At 40.4% G+C, this 12,870-nt stretch overlaps 1 protein-coding gene across 1 annotated transcript in view; it reads left to right on the forward strand.

The window, feature by feature from the left end:
- LOC124788039 (WW domain-binding protein 11) overlaps positions 1–12,870 on the forward strand; it is a 99,286-nt gene that overhangs the window by 49,992 nt on the left and 36,424 nt on the right. Inside the window, exons 4-5 of the mRNA XM_047255097.1 lie at positions 5,677–6,127; positions 10,958–11,214. Of these exons, the coding sequence (XP_047111053.1) occupies positions 5,677–6,127; positions 10,958–11,214 (708 nt within the window). The remainder of the gene's footprint in view (positions 1–5,676; positions 6,128–10,957; positions 11,215–12,870) is intronic.

The following is a 12,870-nucleotide window of genomic DNA, read 5'->3' on the forward strand; positions in this document are numbered from 1 at the left end:
GACATTTCACACTGTTAACTGGAAATCTGACAGGGTTTGGTACCATCCAATGTGAACACACCAGCCTCCTGCCTTCGAACTCTGGGTCAGGCTCCACTGGTAGCTGCAAAAGTGCATCAGCATTGGCGCACTGGGCAGTGGAGTGGTAATGAATGTTATAGCAATAGTTACTGAGAAAGAGAGCCCACCTCTGCAGTCAGTGGGCTCTCCTATCTGGCAACTTAAAATGAGAACCAGGCAAAGGAACCAGCAGCTTATGGTTGGCAATGAGGAGGAACCTTGCCCCATAGAGGGAAACATGAAACTTCTTTACTCCAAAAGTAATAGCTAGCATCTCCTTTCCCACCTGTGAATAATTACACTGTGCAGTAGAAGTGTTTTCGATAGATAAGCAGTGGGTTGTTCACTGTCATCCGGGTTCCAATAGGACAAGACCCAATGTGACATGACTCCACCAAGCAATACTGATAACTCTCATATGCCACAGTTAAAGGTTTACTTGGAGTAAACAGAAAGCAGAGCACAAACACTGCTTGAGAGACTGAAAAAGCTCTATGACAATCCGCAGACCATACATGCTTAACACCCTTTTGGCGAAGCCAGTTAAGAAGATGGCGAATGTGCACTGCCCGGTGCATGGTATGAAATCCTACCCAAAATAGACTGGAGCTCCGTGAGGATCTTGGATGCCAGCTGGTAGGTGATGGTTTTGATGTGGTCATCTGTAGGATCGAGGCCATCTTTGCTAACCACATGTCCCAAAAAAAGCACCTGTGGGGGGGTAAAAATATACCTTTGTGGGGAGTAAAAATATACCTTCCCAACTTGCAATGAAGGCCATCCTCCAGCAGGTGTTGCAAAATTGATTAATGTTTTGTAAATGCTCCTCCCAATAGAGTCCATTACCCAGGTGCCAACCAGGTAATTGATGCAACAGGGAATTTCTTGAATCAGCTGCTCCAGATACCATTGATAAATTCCCAGCATAGACGAGATTCCAAAAGGCAAGCGATTAAGTTGGTAAAGCGCAGATTGGGTGCTGAGAACCAAGAAAGCCTGTGAAACGGCGTTCAACTGCAGATAGGCATCGCTCATATCGATATGTGAAAGATAATGCCCCCCCCCCCCCCCCGGGTAACTTTGCCAACAACTCTGCCTGCTGCAGAATTGGATAGGAACCTGCACCACAATGCGTATTTGCCCCCTGTTTAAAATCACCACAAAGGCACACAGTGCCATCTGGCTTCTGATTCACCACCAAAGACATGGCTCACTGACTTGACTATCTGAGTTTCGCATGGTTAGCACACTGGACTCGCATTCAGGAGGACAACGGTTCAAACCCACATCCAGCCATCTGGATTTAGATTTTCTGTGATTTTCCTAAATTGCTCCAGGCAACTGCTGGGATGGTTCCTTTGAAAGTGCATGGCTGACTTCCTTTCCCATCCTTGACACAATCTGAGTTTGTGCTCTGTTCTAATGACCTCAGTGTCAGTTGGATCTTAAACCTAGTCTTCCTTCCTTCATTCTTCCTTATTATCTTGACAAAATAGGAGAAACAACGCCTTGATGGAGCCAGTGCTGCAACTCAGCGTTTACCTTGTTGCACTTGAAGAAGGGAATGGGGTGGGGGTGACAAAATTTAAGTACTACTAATAGCTTAAGAGAAACATGTGCCTCAAAACCTTCTGTTGTGCCCACGGTGTTCTCAAACAATGACCTGTATGGCCGCAGTAGTGTATCCAAATCAAGAAAAGAAATGAATTGGCAGACTAAATGCAGTTTGACAACAATCTGGAAGCCAAAAGGAGAAAAAGCATCTAGCACAAAAATATTTTGTGCATGAACTGATTACTAAAAATGTTAAGTCGCTGTTCCACATCCTTATAATGTGCAGAGAATTGCCCCCACAAAGGAACACATTGTTTACTACAAAATACTAGCTGCCATAGTGGTCATTGCAACTCCAGGCATCCCAAGAGCTGTACATATGCAAAATAATGAGGCTGACTGTCACCCAACATGTCTACTTGAAATTTGACCAGCTGCTCATCCGCAACCATCATCATCAAAACATGCCAAGGCATTGGAAATGGCCCCAGAGTGCAGCAAAAACACACAAGTTTCTGGTGATTGACTCACAGCTCACCAAACTCCACACACGGCCTCCATGTGCGGGAAGGACCATTGGTTCACCCAATGAGCAGAAGGAGAATGACAGCAAGGACCGAAAAAATATCTTGGATAGGAGTTATGACTCTGCAGCTGATGTGGACCTGCCTAGTACGACCCGGGCAAAGAAGTCCAGTACCACTGCACCTTAATCGTATACACACAGTGACATGACAGGAGGCGAGACTGCCTGGGGTACCCCACGGGGAACTGGGGGCTGTTTACTGTGCACACCTAGTTGAGCCACCTGCTAATTATCTGAAAGGACATACCTTGCAGCTACTGTTATCTCACACAATTCTGGAATCTGGGCTATGACAGCTAAAGAAGGGTTGGACAAGTCAATGCCGTAGTCTGAACCTTGGGATCAGATACTAACCAGACAATATTGTCCCAAATTAGTGAGTCTGCAGAAGAGGCAGCACGTTGTGGACACTGAAAATGACACTAGCACAGGAGACCCTGCAAATCGACCATGCAGGCCACACAGGACTGCCCTGGCCCCTTGTGGTGCTGGTTCAATTGCACTCACATCATCACCACATGGATCTGATGTTCGTAATACCATGTCAGCAACCAGAAAGGCTCATCAAAGGGAAGTTTCTCGGGCTCAGTAGAAGGCTTCAAATTTTGGACAACTTCATATAAACCCATACTGCTTTACAACAACAAGGTGGCCTTATCAACCAGATCGATGATACGCCTTACCTGGCAGTGCAAGAACTGCTGGAGGTAATTTCCCATGTTACCGTAGGCTCATCAAAACTGGTAAACAGTGGCTGGGGTTGGGTAAAAAAACTGAAGAGCGAGCGTCTGGCTCACTACTGGCTGGGCGAGGGCACAAAGCAAGTCCTCATTGTGGTTTAGCAGCATCTGCATCTGCTCCTGCTGCTGCTGTTCCTTCTGTAGCTAAAACTGTTCCTACTAGCAGGATCTATAGTATCCAAAACTTAACACTAGGAACAGAGGAAAGCTATAAGGCCATAACATGCGTAAGAAAATCCTTTGTGCCTACTTTAGTATATCCACAGGCATGACAATGCCACTGCACTACACTGTCTGCTGATACTACACTTTGTGTACTCCCTCTATAGCATGTTTTCACACTTCCAGTGCTCTACCCACACCAGCTCATCTGCCTCCATTACAATGTCTGCTGGCGGGATGTAACAGTCCTAAATTCATAACTTTTAATAATACTTTTCAAATTCCAAAAAATGATTCTAAATGTTCAAGAATGTTTTTAAATGCTGAATAACTTAATTTGAAGATTTTTGGAGGAATTCTATTTTAAAAGAAATGTATGATAAATTTAAATACTAATAAACAATAAAAAAACTTTTTTGGAGTTGTTTAAAATCTATGTTTTGCTAACTTTGGAACTTTTTCTTCTATCTGTTCTAGGGTTAAAACTTTTGTTAATCTCAACATTGATGAATGTAATACTTTACCAATAAATGGTTGCCACGCCCCAGTGGAATAGTAATGGCCTGGCAAGAGGCCTAAAGTTGATGTTGCTGTATTTGTCAGTGATGAATACCATTCCTTGCATCTCCCCTCAGCACCAACTTGCAAGCAAGTCATTTGCTGCAATAATACATGTGCGTGCATGGTGTGACCATAATTATCTTTTGTATACCTATTCCCAATGAAGATCTGAAAAAGCACATGCCATAGTTCACCTGAGAGATTTTAATGCAGACAGTGGGATTCTGTCACCACATACTCCCTGGGTACAGCTTTTGAGAGCCTGATGCAAAGAGAAGAGTTATGTCTTTTGAACATGGGACAGAGCACTCACTTCCAAATTGTTACACGATGGTTCTTCTCCATTAATACCCCAATTTGCTCTCTGGTCCAACCACACAAATCTTTGTGAGAAATGAGAAACTATTTGTACTTAAATAACCACGTTGTGATCTGGGTTCACCAATCAAATTACGCAATACCCATAAGTTAGTAACCAAGTGGATACTCAGTAACTCTAAATGAAAACTCTACAGACAAATGACTGTACTTGAATGTTCTGGAAGCATCCATGAATGACTGGGTGATCCACCAAATTGCTAACCTACCTACTATAAATTCCCCAGGCCCTCTACAAAGACTGACTGTCCTGTGGTGGAGTGCTGCTGTGCAATCATCAACAAGCATTTACATTGTCATCAGCAAATCTTAATTTTTTTTTATTTCTTCTCCCTAAATGTTAATTACCTTCTATATTTCTCGTTAGTTTCCTTTATTTCTTGCTCAATGTATGGGTTGTATAGTATGTCTCACTCCCTTCCCAACTACTGCTTCCCTTTCACATCCTTCAAATCAGTTTTGTTTCTGTACAGGTTGTAAATGACATTTTACTTCTAACATTTTATTCATGCCACCTTCAGAATTTCAAAGAAAATTATCAAAAGTTTTTTTTTCCAAATCTACAAACATTTTAAATTTTGGTTTGACTTACTTTAATTTACCACCTAAGCTATGTCTTAGGGTAGGTATTACGTCACATTTTCTTGCATTCTTCCAGAAGCCAAACTCATCTTCTACCCAGTCGACTTATTCCAGTCCTTCGTCAATCTATAGATAAGTTGTGTTAGTATTTTACAATCATGTCTTATTAAACTGAGAGTTTGATAAACTCACATCAGCAAGCATCTGCCTCCGCTTGTCACTGACACAGAAACATGAGGGCTTGTTTCCTCATATGGTGTTGTATTTTGGGAAACTCACTAAGAATAATATTCTTTATGCACGCAATTGCTATTCAGGTGTCTCTGAATTCTAACTCTGTTGTCCGTGTACATATATTCCACTATGAAATTTGTTGTGGAATACATTAACTCATTCAGAAAAAACTGTAACAATCATTCAGTAAACACTGTATGGAAAAACAAAAAAATAGAGTGAAAAACCCAAAGTATTCAAACCGAAGTTGAAAGTTTCCTTGTGACATCCCTCCTGTCCTATCTAGGAGTTCCTTGCAGTAGTTGAGAACTGTTCTCTGTAATGTGTTATTAATTCGTATACACTCAGTTTTTTGTGTTTCATTAATTCTGTAAGTATTTGTTTATAAATTTTCTAATCAGCATTCTGTAAACTGTGCACTGACTCATTCCATGAGCAAATAGCTTTAGCTCGGATGTTCCCACAGAAACTGATAAATAAATAATATAAATTCTCCTTGATGTTTGAGGATATTTGCCTGTCTCGTGTCTTGTGTCTATCAGGAGGAACAGTTTAGCCATTGTTGGTCCTTCCAAGAGTGTTACTAATTGTGACAGAATGTGGTTCTCAGTTGCCTGATTTTATTGTGTTTATAGCTGCCGGTATTCTGTGCGGGTAGATTTGTGTAGAAGTAAATGAGGCATAATTGTTATGTTAAAGTCCAGGTAATAAATGTTGAACATAAATTTTAAGTTTGTGTAACATCTTGTTATTGCCCTGATTCAGTTGCAAAAATTACATTCTTGTGGACAGTATTGAACATTTCAATTTGTGTGATAGGATAAAGAAGATCCAGAAAAATGGGCAGAGCTGAAGCGGATGGAAGTAGAGTACGAAAAACGCCGAGCGGCCCTCGTCGCATATGCCGAGTCGGTGCGGCACGCTCAGCAGGTCCAAGTCGATGACATTCCTCTCCCGACACTGCAGCTTCCCTCGTCAGTCCACCCGGACTCGATGCTGTTTGCAGGCATTCCTTCCCAGATACCGCTTCCCACCGCAGACCCGCTGGTAGGCCTCATCCCACCCCACCACCTATCAGGGGCAGCAGCTCTGGCAGGAGTTCCCCTGCCCCCAGGCCTCACACTGCCCCCTCCGCCTGGAATACTTAAAAAGACTTCAGCCTATGCTGGCACTGGCCCTCCAAAAACAAAGAAGAACCCAGGAGTGCCACCCGGGCCTCCTCCAGACCTCAGTGATGACAGCGGAGATGAAGAACCGATGGAGCAAGATGGTAAGTAAACTATGTTGTCACTTCATTGCTGATAAAACCGTAGGCAGATTCGCCATAGCATTCCGAAATTCGATTTTTGGAGATTCGATAAATGGAATTGTAATGGGCATCCTTCTCCAGTGGAAGTTTTAGATGTTCATTCATGATATACTTTCTAAAATTGTGATTCCCATTGACATATGTATTGTATTTAGTACCCCTATTATTTATTAATCAGCAATGACGTCTAAAAGCTATTCTCTATGTGGTACATTGCAGTAAATGTTCCGAGCCGAGCAAGGAAACTTATACAAGAAATCTATGCTGACAGGAATAATAGAATTTATCTGCTTGAGCAGCAGGTGAATATAACAACACATGTAGATACAGTTTGTTCTTGTAACTTTCCAAATTAATGTATCAACAGAGAAAATGGACAGAAGGACCTGAAATCGGAGTCTGCCTTAGTCATAAGCAATGTGATCAAATAATTCATTACAAATTGTGATTTACTACTTCTTCTTTCAGCACTTGTAATTTTTTTGCTAAATGACCCAAATTAGAGTCTAATTTCACTTTAAACATAATTGACGCATGAAATACAGCCTATTGTCATCTGTTATTGGCAGTTACCATGTTGACTGAAGGATCACTTTGAAATTTCAATTACAGAGAGAGAGAAAATAGTGATGCAGCAATCACCTAATACTGAGAGTAGCTTCATTCAGGCTTTCTCATTTAGTAAAAAAAATTCTCACATTGGACAAAAAGTACAGTCAGATCCAGTACATCCTCATTATTTGTTCAATCTACCCATTTAATCTTCAGCATCATTCTGTAGCACCACGTTTCATAAGTGTTTATTATCTTTTTGTTTGAACCACTTATTGTCCAAGTTTCACTTCTATACAGTGCCAGTCTCGATTCTAATATCTTCAGTAAGTGCATCTTAACTTCTATATTTATATTAGATGTTAACAAATTCATGTTTTTCAGGAGTGCTTTTCTTTGTGTTACAAGTCTGCAGTTTACATCCACTCTACTTCAGCCATCAACACTTATTTTGCTGACCAAATGGTAAAATTCATGTATTACATTTAGTGTCTTATTTCCTAATCTCATTCCCTCAGCATCACTTGATTTAATTTGACTATATCCCATTACCCTTGTTTTATTTTTGTTCATGTTGATCATACAATATATTTTCAAGACACTTTTCATTCTGTACAACTACTCTTCCAAGTACTTTGCCATCTCTGACAGAATTACAGTGTCATTGGAGAAACTCGAAGTTATTTCTACTCCCTAACTATAATTCCCTTTCCAACTGTCTCCTCAATCTCCTTTACATCGTGCTCAATGTACACAGATTAAATAACATGTGGGATAGGCTACTGCAACCCTGTCTCACTCCACTCTCAGTTAGTGCTTCCTTTTCATATACTTTGCCACTTAAAACTGCAGTCTGATTTCTGTACAAGTTGTAAATAACCTTTCACTCACATATTTTATCCCTGATACCTTCAAAATTTGAAAGAACAGTACACTCAGTATTGTCAAAAGTGTTTGCTAAATTTACAAATGGTGTACCTTTCTTCAACTTGTCTTCTAAGATAAGGTGCGGGGTCAGTATTATCTCACTTGTTTCTACGTTTCTCCAGAATCCAAACTGCTCTTCCCCAAGGTCAGCTTCTGCTAACTATTCCATTCTTCTGGAAGTAATTTGTAACTGTGACTTATTAAACTGTTGGTTCTATAGTATTCACATCTGTCAGCACCCTGCCTTCTTGACATTATTACAGTGTTCTTGAAGTCTAATGGTATTTCCCCTGCCTCATACAGCTTGCACAACAAGTGCAGTAGTTTTGTCATGGCTGGCTGTCCTAAACATCTCAATAATTTTGAGGGAATGTTGTCTGCTCCAGGGACCTGGTATCCACTTCGGTCTGTCACTCTTCTTCTTCTGAAACGCTTCTTCTTATGCGGGTCATTCACAGAGCCCCTTCCAATCTTCTGTTTTCTCTCACAGTCTATCATCCTACTTTTCCTCCCATTGTAGTCCTCTTCAGCTCACATTATCCTTCATCTGGTCTCGCCATCTTGCTTGTGGTGTTCCAATTGGTTTTCTTTTAGATTCTGGCCATTCCAGAGTACTTCTTAAAAGTCTATCTTGTCCCATTCTGGCCAAACCATTTCAGGCTATTTCTCTCCATACTTTCTTCTAGAGCATTGATTGAAGCATATTTTGCATTGTTTCATTCATTATCCTGTACCTTCTCATCTTACTCAGGATACAAAGCACCTCTCGTGTCACTTGCATTCTGCTTCGATCTTTCTTTGTCCAAGTTCAGTATTCCGATCCATAAGTCAAAACAAGTAGATAAATTGTGTATCATAATCTTTTCTTCCTCAGGTTTTCTCCACTTCTTAATTATGTCTGATAAACAATATAAATTTTTGAGCTATTTTGTATCCTCTCCAAAATTTAACCCTTCCTTTCTTGGTTTGTGTATTTCTCTAGTTCTTTAATAATTTTTGTATTACAACTTACATCCTACTTTTTTTTCATTTTTCGTGCTGATTTTCATTGCACCAGTTTTTGTTAAATTTATTTTCATGTCAGCTTCTTCAATTAACCTCGGCCATTTGTTTAGTTGTTATTGAAATTTCTATTCATTGTTTTCCCTTCTCACCACATCATCTGCATATGCTATGATTTTCATATCATCTGCTGTTGACCATTGGTGAACTACTTATCATGTTGTCCATGACCATATTGAAGAGCATTGATGAGAACACACTCTTTGTCAAACCCCTCTAACTGTTGTAAAGCAATGCAACTTTTTGCTATCTATTATAACACAATTTGGGCATTTGTTATACATGTTTGTGATTTTGAGTTGCCAGTCCTTTTGGCAGTTCCAGTCTCTTCAGACCTTGCCATCTCTCTTCCCTTTTAACAGTGTCATAAACCTTTTTATACCTATAAATCAAACTATATCATCAGTCCCAAACTCTCATTCCTTTTCTACAGCTTCATGTTGACTGCAGACAGGCACCAGTGGCTGCCATCTACATGAACTAGAATTAAAATTCTTTCAAAATCTATGACATCCTCCTGCTGTTGGAACTGTTGCTACTATTTATTCATTTCCACCTGTCATCAGATTTGTGATAATCAGTGTGCCAATCATTCTCAAGGACTTGAAATATAATTGCTGCACAACACCCTATAACAACATAAGTCAGCCAGTCATTGTCAACTTCACAAGAACTGTTCTTTATGTGACTTCGCTGTGGTTGATAAAATGGCAACAACAAAACATAATTTAAATTTTTCTTAGATGTTTAGCTGGTTATAGTCATTAATACTTAGGAATTTTTGGCAGTGTGACTTGTTGCCTTCTCAGGTGACTGCTGATGACTGACTGGTGTTGGTGAGCACCCACAAAACCTTGGGCCTCACATTGTCTGCTTCTTCTCCTGGTTATTTATTTAGTTAGTTAGTTACATGCTCCACTTATTTGTACTACTATTTATCATGGTTTGGGCCAGTTTTCAGGATATATGCACATTTATTTATTTATCAGTATGACAGCATGCTGGCCATTTACAGTCTACTGGCTTAAATTTAGTAAAGGTGAACATATTACTCTTAGATACTATTCATGCAACTAGTGATACACCACCCCCCCCCCCCCTCCCCCCTCTTGCCTCCACCTACTTGCTCTTTGGGTATTGTTAAATGCTTATGTGGGTAGCTCACTCAGACATGTGATTTTAGCCGTATTTTACAGCATACACATTTATTTAAGTGTGTGAATTGCCTACATGCATTTTCTTCAACTAGTTGTTGTTGTCGTCATCAGTCCAAAGATTGGTTTGATGCAGCTTTCCATACTTGCCTCCCATTCAAGCCTTCTTTATATCTGCATTATGACTACAACCTACATACACCTGAATCTACTTGTCTTATTTGAGCCTCAGTCTCCCTCTGTAACATGCCTGGCTTTGAGCCTCAGTCTCCGTCTGTAACATGCCTGGCTTTATATAATTCTGCAGTTACTGTGCAACATTCTATTTGGGTACGGTAATTAACCATCCATCTATGCCTATAAATGTCCAGTGCCAAAATGTAACCAGCTGCAAACATAAGTCTTCTAGCTGCTGTACATGCTGCACAAAACAATGCTAATGACTTAAACAGCTGCTTCAGTGCCCGTGCTGTTTGGATTGTCCCCTGCAAAACAGCTACTCTGTGTATAGGGAAGGGGAGCTAACACAAGACAGTTACTAAATATGTTATTGTCGAGTGGAATATTAGGTGTTTCAGAGTAAATGTATGTGTTTAGAATGAGCAGAAAAGATATAAACTCATTAGCCATATTTGCTTCTAAAGTTGGTGTTTTTTGTGTTTAGCAATCTTCAGGTCCTCTAGGATGTTTGGCAGGTGCTCATACATAGGAGCTAAACTGTATAGTCACATGAAATATAGACCCATGGAAAGATCTGATGGAGAGGTCATTATATCACCAAAAGAAAAACTCAAAAATCTAGGGAACATATCACATAAGAACTGGCACAAACTGTGCAGCTGATTGTTCTATTTTGCGTGAACCACACATTTTCCATCCCTAATTGTGTCCTGTTTACCTTTTCCTTATATCACTGTACTGTCGGGAGGTAAGATGATAATTAATGAAATGTCATTATATTCGGAATAAGACAGATATGAAAGGGCTGCCTTTAAATGTTGATCACTGTTATAATTCTCTATGACCATACAAACATCATAGATTTCGCAGTGTGGTAACTTCAAGAACACGGTGTTTATGTTTTAATATTTTGTAGGCGATGCAGTAGTAGCAGAGCGTGCAGCTGCTGAAGCATCTGATAAGCGATCACGTGTGATCAGATTTGCTGATGACGATGATGATGATGACGAGAATGCAGAAGGTACAACAGATGATGCAGCAGTTGACAAAGGAGAGAACAATTCCAAGGAGAAAAATGATGACAGTCAAACTTCAGGGGCTCCCAAACCAACATCTTTGCAACAAAAAATGTTAGCTATGGCTGGTCAAGACATTGACCAATTCATGAAAGAGGTGAGTAATATGCCCAGTTTGAATGCAGAAATGTTTCAGATGTCAAGAACACTGTAGCTGCTTCAGTACATAGGTTCTGTCTTATAACACTATAAACACACACACACACAAACACACACACACACACACACACACACACACACACACACACACACACAAAATGTGGAAGAAAAATTTTCCATCTTTAGAGGCATGTCGCTAGTTGTAGCTGGTAATTTATTGGTATAGTGGCTCGTTCTCTGTACTACAAGGCTATAAAGAATGAGAACATGACATTTACTGCCTATAAAAATAAAACAAAGTACTCATGCTAAAATCTTAGACCAACTTCTGTAAAAGGTTTGCAGAAAAATGTGTGTCTGTTAAAAAAATTTTATGGTAAAATAGTTTTGACTGAGTTGGAACAAAAATGTGATAAAGTAACAAAACTGACCATTTGGTTCTAACAGACATAATCTGTTAATGGAAGGAGTAAAGCTAACCACTGGCTATCTAGTTAAGCTGTTATGTGGGGTTACCTTACTCTTTCCATTGACCATTATATAACTGGTAGGATAAAATGCCAAGTAAGCTGTGACTTGGTATATGCTCAAACACTCTGCTCTGTGATTACAATCCAATGTCTCTAAGTACTGGCAACAGTTAGTTTGAAGTTGTATGTTGAATTAATTCAAACATTTTGAGGACTCTTGAAGTTTTCCTAACTTGACTAGCAACCCACAGACCAGACCAACAAAACCAGAAACCAATCGGTATGCCATATCTCTTGTACATTAAGGTAATTACATAAGCTAATTCACCAGTATGTTACTTTCTCGGTGAGGAAATAGGGTTGTCTGGGAAAGATTGAAGAAGCTGGGCAGATAATTCAGCCTCCAGGTGAGGGAGAGGCCGACTTGTGTGTGTCCTTGATTTGATGTCTTTTGTCCTTACTTCATGAAGAAGATAGGACGTAACAAATTCGGCACCCTGGGTACATGAAAGAAATACATTTATTGGTAAATACATAAATGAACTGGAAGGTAGGAGGTAGGAAGGTAGGAGACGAGATACTGGCAGAAGTAAAGCTGTGAGTACCGGGCGTGAGTCGTGCTTGGGTAGCTCAGTTGGTAGAGCACTTGCCCGCGAAAGGCAAAGGTCCCGAGTTCGAGTCTCGGTCGGGCACACAGTTTTAATTTGCCAGGAAGTTTCAAATAAATGAACTGTTCACAGTTCGAAGTGTAATAAAAAATAATAGCAATTTCTCGTAAAATGATAGTGTCTCAATGGTAATCCAGCTCCTCGAGGTCCTTGGTCAGCATCTGGTCAATATCGTAGACAGTGTCCACCTCAGTCAAGGTGCGGGCTGGCCAGTCGGATGTTAAGAGAGTGCAGCAGCAGCTGAGGGTAGACCAGTGCTTGAACCAACACTGGCTGCTGGGATACAAGAGTGCTGGGGCTCGGCCAGATGATAGTGTCCAGGGCAGTATCCAGTCAGATGCAGCTGGTGGGAAGCCAGCAAAGCACTGACCTGCTCACAGCACTGTGGTTAGGGATGCGTGCACTGCTGGTGGGCAGTACTGATGCTTGGGGATGGGGGAAGAAATGTCTGATTAAAACCAGTACTGGTATTTTAGTTCTGTATAACTGATATTTTTCAACAGATTTTTTTTTCTG

This window comes from Schistocerca piceifrons, chromosome 3 (assembly GCF_021461385.2).
Source record: "Schistocerca piceifrons isolate TAMUIC-IGC-003096 chromosome 3, iqSchPice1.1, whole genome shotgun sequence".
In the NCBI taxonomy this organism is placed as follows: domain Eukaryota; kingdom Metazoa; phylum Arthropoda; class Insecta; order Orthoptera; family Acrididae; genus Schistocerca; species Schistocerca piceifrons.